We start from the raw sequence: 20,084 nt of genomic DNA, 5'->3' as shown, positions 1-20,084 counted from the left end.
CCGAGATTGCACCACTGTACTCCAGCCCAGGTGACAGAGCGAGACTCCATCTCAAAAAAAAAAAAAAATAAATAAATAAATAAATAAATTCCTTTCTAGCCTGTCTTCTTGGTATGCTGTAAGATGGTAGAGTGTAACCTCCTCAAGAAGGTGCTGAGAAATACTCTATAAACACTATTTGGTGCTGTGGATAGGATTATCTGGCAGTTTCCTAGTGGATGGCAATGGCCATGAAACAGACTTTAAGAGGCCCATGCAATTTTAGAGCTGGGAGAGATGGAAAAGACCAATGTGCTTCCTTATCTGCACCCTATTCTGTGTTACGCAGAATAGCTTTTTGTGTAAAAACTATCTTCTTGCTTTCTTAAGGTATTATATATTGTCCAGTCCCCAAATCTGATCTAGTTTCTAAACTATCACTTTCCAAATTTATTTTTGAGAAAATAGGACAGATAAATAATAACCATTGTCTAAAATGAAAAATAAAATACGTAACATCATTTCTCTTTAACCACAGTGTTGGATGATTTCTCATTTGTATAGAAAACAGCAGAATAAATCTTAAACTTTGTAATGTAATTGGACATTTTAACCTCATTAAAGACCTAAAGATATTTTATTTTCTCTTTAGGTGGTCCGGGACTACAATCTTCAGCTGTTTTTGCAAGAGAATGCTGTATTTCACAAACCCCAGCCCTTCCAGTTCCAACCTTGTGACAGTGATACTGTAAGGGAATTACAGATTTTCATTTCATGTGTTGTTCAGTTGTGTTTGTGCTTAAGTAACAGTAATCCTTGGCATGGACAGACAGAAAAAGCTGAGTATATCTCATCAATTTTATAACAAAACTGTGAGGACGCAGAATAATTATGACTTTTTTTTGTCTGAATTGTGGCCAAGAAACTCAGTGTCTTTATGCTAACAACCTTCTACCAAATGAGGTTAAGTTATAAGACAAGTTACTGAAACCTGAAAACAACTGAGGGAGGAAGAAAAATATTCAATACATTTACTCAAATGTAAATTATATTTTCCCTGAAATTCTTTATGTTGTACCCCTCCACAGAAATCAGTGGTTCAGTTTTAACCAGAATAGGCCGGGCACTGTGGCTCACGCCCGTAATCCCAGCACTTTGGGAGGCCGAGGCAGGTGGATGACCTGAGGTCAGGAGTTCAAGATCAGCCTGGCCAACATGACAAAACCCTGTCTCTACTAAAAATACAAAAATTAGCTGGGCGTGGTGGTGGGCCCCTGTAATCCCAGCTACTCGGGACGCTAAAGCAGGAGAATCACTTGAACCTGGGAGGCAGAGGTTACAGTGAGCCAAGATCACACCACTGCACTCCAGCCTGGGCGACAGAGTGAGATTCTGTCTCCAAAAAAAAAAAAAAAAAAAAACTTAACCAGAATAGAATTAATAAATGGAATAATGAACATGTGTATGAAATATTTTGGTTGGTCTTATAAAAGATTATAGGCCTTTTATAATTCCTTTCAGATTTCTTACAATATTAAAGCACTTACATAAACCTCAAATTAGGAATTTTTTTAATGCCTCTACCCCTCTGCCATTTTTTTTTATGGTGGCAGAATACACATAACACAAAAATTACCATTTTTAACCATAGCTAAAGTGTAAGATTGATTCACTGTCACTTACTACATTTCCGGTGCTGTGCACTGTCATCACTTCGTAGTTCCACAACATTTCATCACTTTAAAAAGAAATCGTGACCCCATTAAGCAGTCACTCTCCCTATACTCCTCATCTCAGCCCCTGACATCATTAATCTACTTTCTGTCTGTAGATTCCAACTGGCAATTTTTGTTTTTATTTATTTATTATTATTATTATTTTATTTTTGAGACACGGTCTCACTCTGTCACTGGGGCTGGAGTGCAGTAGCGTGATCTCAGCTCACTACAGCCCCCCTCTCCTGGGCTCAAGTGATCCTCCCACGTCAGCCTCCCGATTAGCTGGGACCACAGGCACGCACCACTACGCCTGGCTATTTTCTTTGTATTTTCAATAGAGATGGGGGGTCTCACCATGTTGCCCAGGCTGGTCTCAAACTCCTGAGTTCAAGCCACCCACCCACTTTAGTCTCCCAAAGTGCTGGGATTACAGACATGAGCCACGATACCCGGCCCCAATTGGCAGTTGTTTAAAAGCATACAGTAATCATCCTTGAGTTTATGGGAAATGTTTGCCATTATTTAAATTTTTAAAAAAGAACAAAAATGCTAATTTGGTAACATAAAAAATGAAATTTAACTTCTGCCAAATGAGAAGGCACATGTTGGCATTATTAGCACATTCTCTCAATGTAGGCAAGCCAAAAGGAAAATCAAATTATATTCATAAAGTATTTTGATAAATTTAGAACCAGAACCAAGGGAGTTTATGATATAGTTCCAGAGTTTAATGGTATCAGTTTAATAGAAACACATTTGCCAGAGATATCTTCATTACTTTTCTTATACTTTAAGTAGCTCTGTTAGCAGCTATATAAAGAAATGTAGGAAATCAGCATTTCCCTCTATATTACAACCTTTGCCGTTTATAGTAGTGCTTTTTTTTTTTTTAATCAAATCAGCTTTTGCCAATGACTTATTCACATTCTCCTGTGATTTGACTTCTTTGAAGCCTGGGAGGGATGAAGCAGAGCATTAGAAGATACAAGGTATAGACAAGTTTGTCAAGCTTGTCTTAAAATTATGACTAATTTGATGTTATTTTATCATTGCTATTTTCCACAGAAAAAATCAGAATAACAGTGACTCTCATCTCACTTTTTCCCAGCCCAACTACAGCCCTAAATCCTTTGTTTCTAAACAATGTGCTAAATGTTCTTAGGTGTTGTCTCCTTGTTTGCCTTAAATTTCTAACTCTATGCTATGTTTTTTGTCCTTGTGCAATCTTTATTGGGCAGAGTTTAAAAGCCGCCCAACTGGTGGATATTGAGCTCTCCCCTGTCAGTGCTCTGAGAATGACCATAGCTGAGGTATATGGGGTGTGGGTCAAGGGCGGGAGGGATGGGAAGTGTGGGTTTGCATGTTAATGAAGGGTGGGACCTGGTGTTGGGATGAAAATTACATATATACATGTATAAGAGGCCCCCTGATGCACCAGCTGTGTTTTCTCTTATAAATTAAGAATTTCCTTCCCTGTTTATAGTGAAGAAATTGAGCTTCTCATGTTTCATCTTGTGTGAAGCACCTTAATTTTCTTCAACAGGTGTGCTGGAGAGAACCTTAGAGCTAATCTTGTCTTTATTTAAGGGGAAACTGTAGCCTAGTAAGGGAGACTTGTCCAGAGTCATATGGTAAATTAATGACACATTACTGTTATGATTGCAATAGTAATGTTTTTTCTGCTGTGCTATTCTGTCTTCTAAGAAGAAATGTTCAGGACTTGGGAAGCGATTAGTTTTTTCATAATGCAAAAAGATAAATGCATATGATTTTAAAAAATCATTCCAGACCTTCAGTCATTTAAAAAGTCTTTTTTTTTTTTTTTTTAAAGACAGGGTCTTACTCTGTCACCCAGGCTGAAGTGCAATGGCATCATCACGGCTCACTGCAGCCTCAACCTCCTGGGCTCAAGCAGTCCTCCCACCTCAGCTTCCCGAGTAACTGGGACTACAGCTAATTTTTATTTTATTTTATTTTTATTTTATTTTTGGTAGAGAGGGGATGTCACCATGTTGCTTAGGCTGGCCTTGAACTCATGGGCTCAAAAGATCTTCCTGCCTCAGCCAGACATTTATTATTGTCTGGCTCTGATTATAATCATCCTAGTGGATATGAAATAGTATCTCATGGTTCTGGTTTGCATTTCCCTAATGACTAATGATGTTGAGTATCTTCATGAGTGTATTAGCCACTCATATATCTTCTTTGGTAAAATGTCTATTCAAACCTTGTTTCTATTTTTTTATTGGATTGTGTCTACTTGTTATGAATTAGATCTTGAAGATGAATTGCAGTTTACTCTGCAAAGAGGGAGAAACAACATGCCAGGAAGCGAAAACAAAAATTGAAAAGAATAAAAATAATAGGTGACATTTGTTGAACATTTATTTCATGCTAGACATTTTTCTAATGGCATTACCTGTATTAATTTATTTTATCTTCACAACAACCCTATATTGTAGGTGCTATTTTTAATCCTTCTTTTACAGTTGAGGCAACTAAAGAAATCTGGCTGGGTGCAGAGGCTCACGCCTGTAATCCCAACACTTTGGGAGGCCAAGGTGGGTGCATTGCTTGAGCCCAGGAGTTCGAGACCAGCCTGGGCAACACGGCGAAACCCTTTCTCTGAAAAAAAAATAATAATAATAATACAGAAAACTAGCTGGGCATGGTAGCACACACCTGTAGTCCCAGCTACTCAGGAAGCTGAAGTGGGAGGATCACTTGAGCCTGGGAGGTGGAGGTTGCAATGAGCCATGATCACGCCACTGCATTACATCCTGGGTGACAGAGCAAGACCCTGTCTCAAAAAAAAAAAAAAAAAAATAGAAAAAAAGAAAAGCAGTTTGCTTTGCTCAAGGTCACTCAGCTAATAAGCATTAGAGCCAGAAAAGTTTGAAAGTACATGACTATACCTGAAATAGCAAGTAGACTTGGTGATGAAAGTGGGATGCAACCAGGTGTTATTTTTGAGTTTTATATATGGTGGTAAATGAAGAACTATATACTCAGGTAAGATAGTAATAGGATGAGATCCATTGCAGGGGCAGGACAGTATTGTTCTTTTATTTTGAATTTTATAGTTTGAATTAGGAATTTTGAACTGCTTATGGGTGTAACACATTTATTTTTCATTTACTAAGCAGACACATATACTTTGCATATGCCCTTGCCTTACAGACAAGAGAATTCAGCAAATATTTTATCTAAATTTACGTAAGATGTAGTTAGGAAAGTTATAGGACTTTTAAAGTTACCACTGTGATAAAATGTAACTCTTATTTTCTTCTGATGATTTTCATAAACTGTCTTAAAGTTTTTTTTAACTTTTTAATATAACCCATTTCAAACTACACTGTTTTCCCTACAAAAGTCCAAGACACCCAACTGAATATGTATAGTCACAGTATTATTATAGTAATTTAATTAGGGCATTTTTGGGTAGAATTTTAGTATTAACCAAAAGATGACTACAAGTGACAGTGACCAATGGCAAGCTTTGTCTTATGTAGTAACTTAATAGCTGTCTCATGGTTAATGCTGAAGGATTTTCTTATCTATATTTCCATAAGAGAGTTACTGATTTCTAAAGTGTTCTTTCTTTATATCTTCAATTATCATTTCTCAGATGATACCAGAAAGCCAGAGCTCTTTCTAGAAAAAGTAAAATATATCTTTTTTTGCTGAAATGACTTTTTAATGCAGAATTTTTCTGAGGAGGATATGGAATGTGCCTTTAAATCCTCCTGTCTATAATAAGAATATTCTGTGAGAGAGAACTGACAAACACATTTATTAGGATCTCAATGTTAGAGTCATTCAGCTGACACATGGATCACGCTGGGGTTAGTGATTCATACAGGTGGTGTACAATGGAGAAAACATGGGTTTGGGTGTCTAAACTAGCAGTTTATTTACATATATTTACCTTTTGTGATTCAGCTTCCTCACGTGTAAAATGACAACAGTTGTCCCTTGGTTTCCATGGGGGATTGATTCTAGGAACCTCTTTGTGTACCAAAATTCACAGATGTTCAAGTCCCCTATATAAAATGATGTAATATTTGCATATAACCTATGCACATCCTTCATATATTGTAGATCATCACTAGATTATAATCCCTAATACAATGTAAATGCTATGCTAATAATGGTCCTATTACATTGTTTAGGAAATAAGACAAGGAAAAAAAATCTGTACATGTTCAGTACAGACACAACTATCTTTTTTTGTTGTTTTTGCTCTTTTTAAAAAATATTTTTGACCCACAGTTGGTTGAATCCACAGATACAGAACCCACAGATATGGAAGGACAACTATACCTTATTTGTTTGAAAATTAAATAGGATACTAAGCATTTGACTCAATGCCTGGCACATTGAGTCAGAATAGATGTTGACTGACTTCTTAAAATCTTTCCACAGGACGGCCGGGCATGGTGGCTCACGCCTGTAATCCCAGCACTTTGGGAGGCTGAGATGGGCAGATCACGAGGTCAGGAGATCGAGACCATCTTGACTAATGTGGTGAAACCCTGTCTCTACTAAAAATACAAAAATTAGCCAGGCGTGGTGGCGGGCGCTTGTAGTCCCAGCTACTCGGGAGGCTGAGGCAGGAGAATGGCGTGAACCTGGGACGTGGAGCTTGCAGTGAGCTGAGATCGCGCCACTGCACTCCAACCTGGGCGGCAGAGTGAGACTCCATCTCAAACAAAACAAAACAAAACAAAACAAAAATCCACAGGGCAAGCATATTTCTTTTTTTTTTTTTTTTTTAATATTTTCCCCCTAATTGCTATAGGAAATACCAAATATCAAATATAGAAGACATTACAAATCTTGAAATACTTGCAATACTTTTGCAGTCATGATCCCTAGCTCTCAACTCCCTCATTGGATTGATCACTAAAAGTCCCTTGGGACTTTTGTTCTCCTACTTATTCCACAAAGAGGATCTCATCAATGGCCTTCTTGGCAGTTTGTACATCTGAAAGGCAATCTGTTTGGAATAATTTTAAGTACATCACTTGTACTTTTCAACATCTCTGCCCTACATACATCTCAGTGACCTATCCTTTCATTATCAGAACTAGTGATGAGTGCCATTAGGGGCATTTTCTCACATCCTGTGAAAAATGACAAAGCGAAGCTGGGATGGGAAATAATATGGGAAACATGCATGTCCACAGAACTTAGATAAGTATGATCTCTACAGGCAGGAAAAACACGGAAACTTTCTCAGGTTTCCCAGTCGGGATGGAGAATACCCTTTCCCCTTTACCTTCTTCGAACAGCAAATAACAAGATCTTCACAGATCATGATAGCAAAAAGCTGACACTAAATTTCTGATGTATGATCTTTCCCTGTTATTCTAGATGCTATTTCTGATATTTAATTCTGCCTTCTATAGATTAACAATTATAGTAAGTAAAATGTCCACTCGCTGTAGTTGAGGATTTTTACACATTAAAGTTTTACATAAGGGGAGTGATTTATGCATCTATTAAAAATAAATATTTGGCAAAAATTTCCCTTGTCTATAAAAGTCTACATGGGGTTAATATACTGTGCAGGAAATGTACCTGAAAATTCTCTTTGTTGTGGGTGGCTCTTTCTGCTTGTAGAAATTTTGTATTGCATATAGCGTTGTCTCATAAATGTGAAAAAGGCTGTGATAGAATTTGTGGGATGTCCTCCTATTGAGTAAATAGGTACCATCCTCTTACACATATGCTTGGCACAGTATCCAAAAATGAGAGGCTTTGACTAAAGACATGAGTGTTGCGTTTTAGAATTAGCAATACTGACAGTTAAGTGTTCATAGTGATTGTCCTAATTTCTTCAGCGTTTCACAAAAGGCTTTTTGTAAAAAGTCCACTATCTATGTGATAGGCCCTCTACTGGTTTAGTCACCTTTCTCCTGATCTGGTTCCTTGTCTAACCATCCAGAGTAACTAGATCTTTGCATAGATGCATTAGTTATGTGCTGACAGTAGGAGCCTGGAAGTTCCCCTATCTAGCTCGTGATTATAGCTCTTAAAGCAAAATCTCTGTGAGAGCTACCAAAATAAAGGCATACTCTTTATAAGGCTGTTCCATCTAACCATGCCTCTAGGTATGTTCTCGAAAGTGTTAGACACAAGGTTTTTATGCCGTTTTTGTTTTACTTTCATGTCATTACTCAGGAACATATTTTTTGCTAAGGTTTGCCTTTGGTACTCTTAACCCAAGACAAAAGAATAGCTCCTTTCAGAGTTCTCATCATTTCTTCACCCCAGCCTTAATGGGTATATTCCTTTTCCCCAGGTGTCCAGAGTTTTCCAGAATTGTCCCAAGGCTCAGTCCACACCAGTTCTTCTCCAGTGTGCTCTCCTGAGAGACCAGGCACACTCAACAATTATCTAGATGAGTTCCCACTTCTTTCCAAGTGAAGGTTCTGCTATCCTAGCATAGTCAGAATAAATTAAATTATGTCTCTAAAGAGGCACTGTTCCACTCCTCTTCAAGGTGTGTGGCATATTTGAAATATGTGACTTAAAAGTCTACAGTCTCTTACCAAAAGCCTTGGGCCAAATACATGTCAAAATTCAGAATTTTCCAGATTTTAGAAAAGTGACCCATATACCATACATTGCATAAAACCCTGAGCAATGTATGAGGAAGTACCTGTGATCAACATAGTATTTTTGCAGTGAAACATATGAATATTTTCATTCATATATGTATATATGAAAGAAAAAAACTATAAATAACCTCTTACTAGTTCAAATCACATTTTGGCTCAAGTGAGTTTTGGCTCCAACCTTACCAAAAAATACTTATTCTTTTTCAGAGCATTTTGAATTTCAGAATTGTGGGATTGTGAACCTGTACAAACGTGTAGTTGGAATACAGAGATCCAGATGCTTTTTACTTGAAGAAGTCCTTTTGAGAACAAATAATTAACTTTATTGAAATAATTAAACATATATTAATATACTTCATAAAGAATAAGATGGATCCAATATTTAACTCAATATATTAATATATATCTTTTGAGAAGCTCTGTCACCCAGGCTGGAGGGCACAATCATAGCTCCTGGCAGCCTTGATCTCTTGGGCTCAAACAATCCTCCTGCCTCAGCCTCCCATAGATAGGACTACAGTTATGTGCTAATTTTTTTTTAAGAGCTGGGGTCTAGCTATGTTGCCCAGGCTGGTCTCAAACTCCTGGCCTCAAGCAGTTTTTCTGCCTTGGCCTACCAGAGCACTGGGATTGTAAGTGTGAGCTACTGTGCCCAGCCCCAATATATTTCTTGTCTCTCAGTAAACTGAAAAATGTAAGTAGTACAAATTCCCTGAATGAGGGTTAACTAGAATGTTATGCCATTGGCCTAACAACCCCAACACTATCTTTTTTTGAAATGGGTTGGAATGCTAGTATTTTACTGTTAGTGATTTTTATTCATCATACATGACCATCTCTTTTTCTCTCCTTGAAATGGTTATATTTTAGTTACAGAGTTTAAAAACTGATTGTTTTCTTCCGTGAAGTCAGCTTTTCTATCCCTGCTCACTCTGCTCAGGTATCTGAGCCTTCTATGCTTTTGTATTAACCTTAAAATAAACCAAAATCATATCTTGAGAGAGCATCTAAGGACAAAATAGTTAAGATGACTTAAAGACTAATATATCAAGAATATTGGAATGCTGATGTCCTTAATTTAGTTCTTCAAAGTTATTTAATAACGTTATGAATGTTGAAAAGACTTTATTGTAATATTTTATTCTAAAGGGACTAGAGATTTTTTTTTTTTTTTTTGGAGACAGAGTCTCCCTCTGTAGCCCAGGCTGGAGTGCAGTGCCACGATCTTGGCTCACTGCAACCTCTGGCGCCACCATGCCTAGCTAATTTTTGTATCAAATACATTTTTAAAAGATAAAGGAAAAATGTTGGGCTGGGCATAGTGGCTCATGCCTGTAATCCCAGCACTTTGGAAGGTCAAGGCAGTAGGATCATTTGAGGCCAGGAGTTTGAGACGGCCTGGGCAACATAGTGAGATCTCATCTCTACTAAAAATCAAAAAAATTATCTGAGTGTGATGGCATATGCTGTGGTCTCAGCTACTTGGGATGCTGAGGTAGGAGGATTGCTTGAGCTCAGGAGGTCAAGGCTGCAGTGAGCCATGATTGCACCACTGCACTCCAGCCTGGGCAATAGAGTGAGACCCTGTCTTCCAAAGAAAAGAAAAATGTTAAAAGAATGATCTAGGCCAGGCGTGGTGGCTCATGCCTGTAATCCCAGCATTTTGGGAGGCCAAGGACAGGTGGATCACTTGAGGACAGGAGTTTGAGACCACCCTGGCCAACATAGCGAAACCCCCATCTCTACTAAAAATACAAAAAATTAGCTGGGTATGGTGGTACATGCCTGTAATCCCAGTTACTCCGGAGGCTGAGGAACGAGAATCTCTTGAACCCGAGAGACAGAGGTTGCAGTGAGCTAAAATCATGCCACTGCACTCCAGTCTGGGTGACAGAGCGAGACTCTGTCTAAAAAATTAAAAATAAAAATAAAAATAAATTTGCCAGCATTTTAAAAAGAAGCAGTCATTACGGTTTCTTTGTTAGAATCGACCACTGCTAATATCACTGTCTTAAAAAAAAATTACCGGCCACGCACGGTGGCTCACACCTGTAATCCAAGCACTTTGGGAGGCTGAGGCGGGTGGATCATGAGGTCAAGAGATCGAGACCATCCTGGCCAATATGGTGAAACCCCGTCTCTACTAAAAATACAAAAAATTAGTTGGGCATGGTGGCACATGCCTGTAGTCCCAGCTACCTGGGAGGCTGAGGCAGGAGGATCACTTGAACCCAGGAGGTGGAGGTTGCACTGAGCCGAGATCGTGCTACTGCACTCCAGCCTGGCCAATGGAGTGAGACTCCGTCTCAAAAAACAAAAAACAAAACAAACAAAAACATAATTATCTATACTAGATCCTGATTTATATTGATCTTTGATAGTGAAGGTGGTATTGGAACATTTTTCTGTGTATTGTTTAATAGCCTGGGCTGTATTCACCTTGTACGAAATTCTCAGTTGTCAAGACCTGTGTCTCAGGAGCTTTCACATGTATTCCATAGCTTGATTTCAGAAGTCATGAAAAGGATAAATTAATTTGAATTTTAGTTTTGTGTCATTCCCCATCCAAAGGATCTCAAAGCCACATCTTCCAATCAGTGGCATTAGTTACCTATCCTGATCATTGGACTACCAAGTCTTAGTAGACACATAAAAAAAAGGGAAAAGCTCTATCTTGAGCACAGTGAATACTCAATAAGAAGATATAAATTCTGTAGGGCAAATTGGCTTATGGCCCATCTGCAGCCAGCACACAATTTAAACCCCTTTACCTATTCCTAAAATGCTGCTCGGTAACAAAAATTAAATGTCTCTATCAGTTGCCTCCTTTCTCATCTAGCTAGCTACTCCCTACAAATTCATTCTCTTTGAGATCTGCCTTAATCTTTCAATATATCTTCAATCTTTGTTTTGGATTCATTGTTTAGGCTATTAAGAACCTAGGAATTATCTGGATTTTCTTAAGAACAGTAATAAGGAAATTTTTGTTTCAAGTAATTTTCAATTGGGTCTTTATTTATACTATACCAGAATGTTTAAAATATGACCTCATTATTTTAACCCCAGTATGGAGATAGGTGACATTTTCACTAGTTTTCAGATGTAGCTACGACTCAGATAATTAACATGCCCAAGATCATAAAGCTATTCATGTCCTTTGCCCACTTTTTGATGGATCATTCTCAGTAAACTATTGCAAGAACAAAAAACCAAACACCGCATATTCTCACTCATAGGTGGGAATTGAACAATGAGAACACATGGACACAGGAAGGGGAACATCACACTCTGGGGACTGTTGTGGGGTGGGGGGAGGGGGGAGGGATAGCATTGGGAGATATACCTAATGCTAGATGACGAGTTAGTGGGTGCAGCGCACCAGCATGGCACATGTATACATATGTAACTAACCTGCACATTGCGCACATGTACCCTAAAACCTAAAGTATAATAATAATAAATAAATAAATAAATAAAAAGAAAAATTCTAAAAAATAAAAATAAAAATAAATAAATAAGTTAATTAATTAATTTTTTAAAAAGATCATAAAGCTAGTAGTGCCATAAAATGGCATACAATGGATTCAAACTAAGTCTATCTGACTCAAAAACCCATTCTTGGACTCTTCAGAATTTATCTTTCTACTTTTACAGATCACATTCCTCTGACTTTTGTATATTTCATTTGTATCTATGTCCAGAGTTTAACATTTTAATGTTCCTGACTTTGAGAACAGATGTAGGTTTGAATGCCCAGATTCATTTGCAAAGCAAAATATAATAATAAAGTTCATTCCCAAATTTCTGATAACCGAAAAAATGAATTAGAATGTAAAATATGAATGTAAAGATGGTTAAGTTTGAATATTGATTATTTTGCTCTATTTCAATTTATTTGTCATTGTTATAATCTAGCTTTAGCTGAAATGTCTGTAGAGAACAAAAATTTTTAAACCCTGCCTCATCACAATTCCCCCAACCAAAATACTAATTTTTAAAATCCAGTTTATCAATTTCTACTTACTCTATCAATTTTGAGCTATGAGGCCTTGCAAAAGAATTACTAGGCCAGGTGTAGTGGCTCATCCCTGTAATTTCAACACTTTGGAAGGCCGGGGTGGGAGGATTACTTGAGCCAGGGAGTTCAAGATGAGCCAGGGCAACATAGTGAGACCTTATCTCTAGAAGGAAAAAAAAAATTAGCTGAGCATTGTGACACACACCTGTAGTTCCTGCTACTCAGGAGGCTGAAGTGGGAGAGTCACTTGAGCCCGGAGGTTGAGGCTGCAGTGAGCTGTGATCAGAATTTCTAAAATTCTTTTCATTCTACAATTTTGCTTCTTTCTATATTAAAAGCCTCTTTGGGTAATTCATATTTTTTTTAAAAAAATTCCTAATTATCTCAATAAAGTTTGTTTTTCATGGGTCTTTAAGAATTTAGAGAGAATTAAAATAGTTTTGTGTCTAATAGCTCTGATTCTGGAATCAGTCAATTAAGGTTGTAACATTTAACATCTAGGACATCCAGGAAAAATTAACCTCTCTGAGCCTCTGTTTTCTTTTCTATAAAATGATGTGGGACCCACGTCATCAGGTTGTTAAAAAAAAAAAAATTGTATGAAGCACTTTCCATAGTACCTTGCACAATAGAAGTTAGCTATTACTATTTTTATTTTTTTATTTAGATTTTGCGGTTTGTTCTTTGTAAATCAGAATCATAGCATTTTAGAGCTAGAAGAAACCCTTGGTGATCATTTGATCTAGCACCCTTATCTTTCATATGAAGCCTGGAGAAAGGGCAAAAGCTGGCTTTTGAGGTTTGGTGGCAAGTTGATGGTGGACCTCTAACGAGTTCCGTCTGCCTTGGGGCAGGGGGAGGAGTGCAAGATTGTGTTGCTGTTGTTGTATTGTTTTGTTCTTACTTCTCTTTAATGATTCTTTATTCACATTTAAACTATTAAGTTGTTTCCATTTTTATTTATGCAATGATTTTATCACCATAGGAGGTTGGCATGAATACATTTTCTTCTTTGCTTACCTTAGCTAGCTTCCTTCCCACTCGGAAAGATAAGTCCGTCACACCCAAAAAGATAAGTCTGCAGTATTAGAGATGATGCTTTTGTGTTCAGCAGTGTAAGACAAAAAGCTTATGGTCTTTAATGGTTTTATGCTCATCTTACTCTTCTGGTAACTTTCTGTGACGTTAAGACATTGCTTCCAGCAGTAGTGCAGCGTGCCTCATGTTTTGAGTGCTGATTAAGTGAAGGCCTTCTGATCCATCTGCAAAGCAGTAGTGGTTGCAATAAGGATAGCAATATTTTTATCTCTGTTCTCTCTTGTGTTGTAGAGCCGACAGTTAGAATCAGAAACTGGGACCACAGAGGAGCACAGTCTAAATAAGGAAGCTCGAAAATGGGCCACACGTGTGGCACGTGAGCATAAAAACATCGTTCACCAACAACGGGTAAGTATAAGAGAAAGTCCTAGTTACATTCACCTTAAGCCAAATGTCAAACAGTTTAAGGAACTGAGTTTTATTAATGTGAAAAATATCCTATATGTGTTGTTTTGTTTTGTTTGAGACAAGAGGCTTGCTCTGTCACCCAGGTTGAAGGGCAGTGGTGTGAACATGACTTACTGCAGCTTCAACCTCTTGGGCTGAAGCAGTCCTCCCACTTCAGCCTCCCAAGTAGCTGGGACCACAGGCACATGCCACTATGCCTAGCTAATGTTTTTTAGATTTTTTGTAGAGATAGGGTCTTGCCATGTTTCCCAGGCTGGTCTCAAACTCCTTTGCTCAAGCATTATATGTGTTTTTTCTGTACTTTCTCAACACTCAGCAGTGTGCTGTCAGCTATCTACTCATGTTGGAATTTCCTTAAGCCCTCCATCAGCAATACATTAATTCACCTGTTTACCATAAAATTGCCAAAGAAAACCTGTGATAGTGTATTATGGGCAGGAGAAGAGACATATGTTGAATTAATATAGGTTTTCATCCCTCAAGACATATTTTTTAAAAGACACAATTATAGCCGGGCACGGTGGCTCACGCCTGTAATCCCAGCACTTTGGGAGGCCGAGGTGGGTAGATCACTAGGTCAGAAGATCGAGACCATCCTGGCTAACATGTGTTATGGTGAAACCCCGTCTCTATTAAAAATACAAAAAATTAGCCGAGCGTGGTGGTGGGCACCTGTAGTCCCAGCTACTCGGGAGGTTGAGGCAGGAGAATGGCATGAACCCAGGAGGCAGAGCTTGCAGTGAGCTGAGATCACGCCACTGCACTCCAGCCTGGGCGACAGCGAGACTCTGTCTCAATAAAAAGAAAAAAAAAAGACACAATTATAGATTTTGTGAAAATATATGTTTGACTGAGTGCAGTGGCTCACGCCTGTAATCCCAGAACTTTGGGAGGCTGAGGCAGGTGGATTGCTTGAACCAGGAGTTTGAGACCAGCCTGGGCAACATGGCAAAAAACCCAGTCTCTACAAAAAATTCAAAAATTAGTCAGGCATGGTGGCGCACACCTATCTTCCCACCTATTCGGGAGGCTAAGGTTGGGGAGAATTGCTTGAGCCCGGGAGGTGGAGGTTACATTGAGGTAAGATCATGCCTCTGCACTCCAGACAGGGTGACAGAGCAAGACCCTGTCTCCAAAAAAAGAAAGAAAGAAACAAAGAAAATATATCTTGAAGACTAAACTCTAAGCACAAAGAAATCATTTGGAGTATAGTACTTTTTTTCTGTTTCATTTATTGATACCTATATCCGTCTCATTCTTTGCCTTCACATCCTACTTCTTAAAAGAATTGCCTATGCTTATTATCTATAGAATCTCACCTCCCACTTACTTTTTAGCCCATTACATTTGAGCTTTCCTGTCCTTTCCTTCCCCTGTATCACTTCATAGTCTAAGCTTATCAAAATCGCCAATGATGTCTGTGTTGCTAGCTTCAAAATGGACACTTTGATTTCTCATTTTTCTTAATCTGTCAACAATTTCATCACAATTAACAATTCGCTGTCTTAAAATGTTATCTTCTCTAGTCATCCACGATTCAACATTGTCCTGGCTTTCCTTCTGCCTTTCTGGCCATACCTAGATTTTTTCATAGGTTCCTCTTTCTCCATCCCACAATGAAATATTCAGTTTCTCAGATTTCTGTATTTGGCTGTCTTGTTTTCTTATTCTTTACCCTCATATAGGCATTCTCAGTCACTTCCATGGTTTTACTTTACCACCAAATCATAAATTAATATCTTCAACACTGGGCCTTGCTACTACTGTGTATCCATATAATCTCTTGCCTGTTTTGACATCTTCTTTTCACTATCTCACAGGTGTCTCAAATTCAATGTTCCACTTATGTAATGTTGCTTAACAAACCACCTCAAACTTAATGCCATAGGACAAGAGGGTTTTTACATTATTGCTCACTAATCGGAGTATTGGGTGGTCTCAGCTTAGCAGTTTCCCTTGGGGGGGGTCTCATGTGGCGGCAATCAGATAGTGGCTGGTCCTGGCTTCCCCACTGAAAGGACTGTCTGTAGTAAGTTTATTACTAGTAAGTCTATAATTATTTCAAAATGTTCAAAAAAAATAAATGAAAAAAAATTATGGCTACTAGTCACTAAAGCCTTTTGAATTATGTAAATACTTTAATCACTTAAGGAAGATGAAAAGTAAAAAACAGTCATCATTATCGTCCCATTTTCTTTAATAGGTTCTAAATGATCTGGAGTGTCATGGAGCTGCTGTATCAGAACAAAGCCGAGCAGAGCTGGAACAGAAAATAGATGAAGCTAGAGAAAATATTCGTAAAGCAGAGGTAAGGTGGCAGCTAATTGTGGCATTTTGCCCAGGTCTAATGACACTGTCACAGCTGTGATATGCATCTTTAAAACTGAGTTTCTACACGCACTGAGATGAAGGTGATTCACCATCTTCATTCGTGTCCACAGTAGTATTTGTTGAGTACCTGCTCTGTGGAAGGCAGTACATATAACAAAAAGATGCTGTAAAGTTTACAGTCGTGAAACATTAAATACAAAAGATTTAAGTCACAATGAAGATACTGATTTTAAAGTTTCTACAAGGTACATAATAAACCACAGAGATTAATGGTAGAAAAAATGATGTATATGTATCAATTTAGATATATCTCTCTCCTTATACATCGATATATATGGAGATATATATTCATGTATATATATATATATTCAGAGCTTAGGAAATCTCCCCCATATGGAAGGTTCCCTGGATCCAGGGGCATGAGCTGGGCTTTTAAGAATAGGGAAGATTTGGTTAAGCAGAGATGGGAAAAAATTTATAATAGTGGATTTTAATTTTTTGTGGAGTCATGGGACCTTTGAGGGTTGTATGAAAGCTGTGAAACATTCTCTCCCATACACAAAAATGTACATTTTGTGTAGTGTTTAGAGTTCTTATGCCTGAGGCTAATACTCCCTGCTCTAGATAGGGAGAGGTTGGGATAGGAAACAGGAAAGTATTAGCAAATGAGGAAGACACAGGGTATAATTTGGTAGCTGGATATGATTAGAGTGGAGGATTTTTGTGAGGAAATGTGGTAGAAAGTAAGTAAACTTGTGGTTAGGGCCAGTTTATGGAGGACCTGTGCACACAATTTTATCTACTCAGCAGCAACTTGGTGAAGGGGTATGGAGGTAGACATTTATAAAAGACTGACACCATCCAGCCATCAAAAGATTACGTTCTTGTTAGAAAGGCATAAAGAATGCCAAAAATCACTAAGATGTAAAGCATAACTGCCGAGGAGTAGTGCATTAAGTATAGTTGAAGAACCCAGAGGCCACAGAAATCACTCTGGAAGGGATTGTTGCGGGTATAACACAGAAGAAGACTTAAGATGAATACTGGCAGATGAATAGTATTTGATTAGTCAGAGAAAAGGGGATAGCACAGACTTACGCCATGCAACTTCAGGAGGTAGAATTTGAACCAAAAGATGAAGGTAGGAAAGAAGGAGATGTGAGTTTAGTATTGGGAAATACTTTCTAATAGTCAGATCTTCCCAAAGACAGAATAAGCACTTCTGAGACATAGTGCAGCCCTATAAGTGTGTAAGAAGATTCTGGGCAAGCATCTTTCAGGGACCCAATACAAGGAATCCCTGCACTGGTTTAGGTTTAATCTAAACTAATGGTTTTCTAACACCCCCTTAGAACTCTAGAGGTTTTGAGGAAGTGCTTCAGTGGTTGTGGGGTGAAGGGAGAGGCAGTGTAGGCAAGCATAGAGAATATGAGCATGTTTTTGGCACAGCCCCATGGAAGTGATCTGAATCAGAACAGGCTTGCCATCTGCCCGTGCTGGAGAAACCCCAGTAACCCCACCTCCACTTCATTCCTATTCACAGTCTAATTGACAGCCTCCATAGTGAGGAGGGCAGGGTGTACAATGAATCGTCATTTTTCTCTTTGAATTCAGGGTCATGTCTAAACCACTATCTTAGGGTGCTGGTCGAGTAGTGTTGGCAAGCCCTCACCTACTCTAAGAAACACTGGCCTGCGGTAGAAGAGTTATTCCTGTTGTTTGTTTCTCCGCACTCTAGATGAAGCCAGTTTTTCAGAGCCTTGGTGGAACAGGAGTAATTATTTTGAGACAAGTCTCAGAGATTTTCTGAGGGGTATTTCGTGTATTTTCCATTTCCAGACTCTATACGTGGTGTCACCGACTGGTACCCTAACTCCATGAAACCTCCCGCCATCCCCAGTAGTAGCAGTAGTAGGTATCAGGCACACAGAGTCTTCTTTTAGGCCAAATGACCTATTGTTTCCATAGTATGCCAAACTAGACTGTGTTTGTTAGTTTCAAACTAAAAATATGAAGTGAAATTCTCATACCACGATGTCTCACCTCTTCTAATGCAAGTATTTAAGTCTACATTCTCAAAGATAGTTTTCTTATCAAAAATGTTGAGTATAGTATGCTAAAGCCATTGTAGCAGATCCGTTTTCTCAGTTTTCAATATCTATAGCATTTAATTAATTTTACTGTTAGCATAAAATAATCTCTCACTTGGTTTCCACTTAACAGATACAAAAAATAGCCTAACTAAAATTAGCCAGCAAATATGAGGGCATATTTATTGGGGTAGTACTTACAGGATTATCATAATAAAATTTTTGGATAGACTAGACCATGAGAGTCTTCAAAGGAATTAACAATAATGGTTTCTGCACACACCCTTTTCCTTTCTTCTGCCTGTATATCATTTGCATTGGTTTTTCTTTTTCATTCGATACTTTATTTATTATAAATACCTATACAAAAGAGAGAACACTGGTTATATAAAATGTGAGTCCTCATTATTGCAAAGTTAATGACAAGAGTGACCCTGCTATTAAAACAAAATTTTTAGGCCAGGTGCAGTGGTTCATGCCTCTAATTCCATCACTTTGGGAGACTGAGGCGGGAAGATCACTTGAGCTCAGGAGTTTGAGAGCAGCCTGGGCAACAGATGAGACATTGTCTCTATTACAAATGAAAAGAAATTAGCTGGGTATGGTGACACGTGCCTGTAGTCTCAGCTACTTGGGAGGCAGAGGCTTGATCCTGGAAGGTTGGTCTGCAGTGAGCCATGGTTGGATCACTGTACTCCAGCTTGGGCAACAGAGCAAGACTCTATATATATATATGTATATATATGATCTTTTATATATATATGATCATATATAAACTATATATGATCTTTTATATATATATGATCATATATAAACTATATATGATCATATATATAATATACACACAGCTATATATATATTTCTCATATATATATTTCTAATCACATTATTTCCAAATTTACATTACCTCTGGACCTGTTACTGTGAGGTTTCACTGTATTTATGCTATGTTAGCAGATCTCTTGACTAATCACTTTTATTTTTTACTGAAAATTTTCAAACATACAGAAAATATGAAGAATAAACATGTATTTCCTAACATCTAGATTCAACTATTATATTTTGCAATACTGGCTTTATGTGTTTGTTAGATTGACCCATTAATTGTGTTCTATAAAATGGAAGTTAGGTCTTAAGGCCTGATTAGAGGCAGGTTAGTGTTTTAGGCAGAAATAGTTCATAGATGATGTGATGTTTTTCATCACATAAAGAATCGTAATATCAAGTTGTCCTGCTATTAATGATACTAAGAGTGGTCTCTTAATAAGGTGGTTTGCTACCAGATCTTTCCATGATAAAGATTCTTTCTTTCCTCTTTGCAATTACCAAGTGCTAGTCACCTCCAGTGGTGGTGAATGGGTATTTTTTTTTCTTGGGTATTATTATGACCTCATTAAAAAAAAAAAATTTTTTTTTGAGACATGGTCTCACTCTGTCACCCAGGCTGGAGTGCAGTGGCACGATCTCAACTTACTGCAGCCCGAACCTCCTGGGCTCAAGCGATTCTCCCACATCAGCCTCCCGAGTAGCTGGGACTACAGGCGCACTCCACCATGCCTGGCTAATTTTTCTATTTTTTTGTAGAGATGGGGTTTCACCATGTTGCCCAGGCTAGTCTCAAACTTGTGGGTCAAGCAATCTGCCTGCCTTGGCCTCCCAGAGTGCTGGGATTACAGGCGTGAGCCACTGCCTCCGACTTGTCAGTCTTTTTAAACTTAGCCATTTGAGTGTGTGTGTAATGGTATCTCACTGTGGTTTTGAATTGCATTTGACTACAGACTAGTGACATTAACTAACTATGCTGAGCATCTTTTTA

At 38.2% G+C, this 20,084-nt stretch overlaps 1 protein-coding gene across 6 annotated transcripts in view; it reads left to right on the top strand.

Annotated features, from left to right (window-relative positions):
• FCHSD2 (FCH and double SH3 domains 2) overlaps positions 1-20,084 on the top strand; it is a 314,626-nt gene that overhangs the window by 248,118 nt on the left and 46,424 nt on the right. For 3 of the 6 annotated variants that reach the window (XM_054440857.2, XM_063672056.1, XM_063672054.1), the window contains 4 exons: positions 632-727; positions 2,936-3,007; positions 13,671-13,787; positions 16,051-16,155. In XM_054440857.2, coding sequence (XP_054296832.1) covers positions 632-727; positions 2,936-3,007; positions 13,671-13,787; positions 16,051-16,155 — 390 coding nt within the window. The remainder of the gene's footprint in view (positions 1-631; positions 728-2,935; positions 3,008-13,670; positions 13,788-16,050; positions 16,156-20,084) is intronic. The other 3 variants (XM_054440858.2, XM_063672055.1, XM_054440859.2) reach the window with 1 other exon arrangement.

The sequence above is a fragment of the Pongo pygmaeus genome, chromosome 9, assembly GCF_028885625.2.
Source record: "Pongo pygmaeus isolate AG05252 chromosome 9, NHGRI_mPonPyg2-v2.0_pri, whole genome shotgun sequence".
NCBI classification, from domain to species: domain Eukaryota; kingdom Metazoa; phylum Chordata; class Mammalia; order Primates; family Hominidae; genus Pongo; species Pongo pygmaeus.
This window is presented reverse-complemented; position numbering and strand designations above follow the sequence as displayed.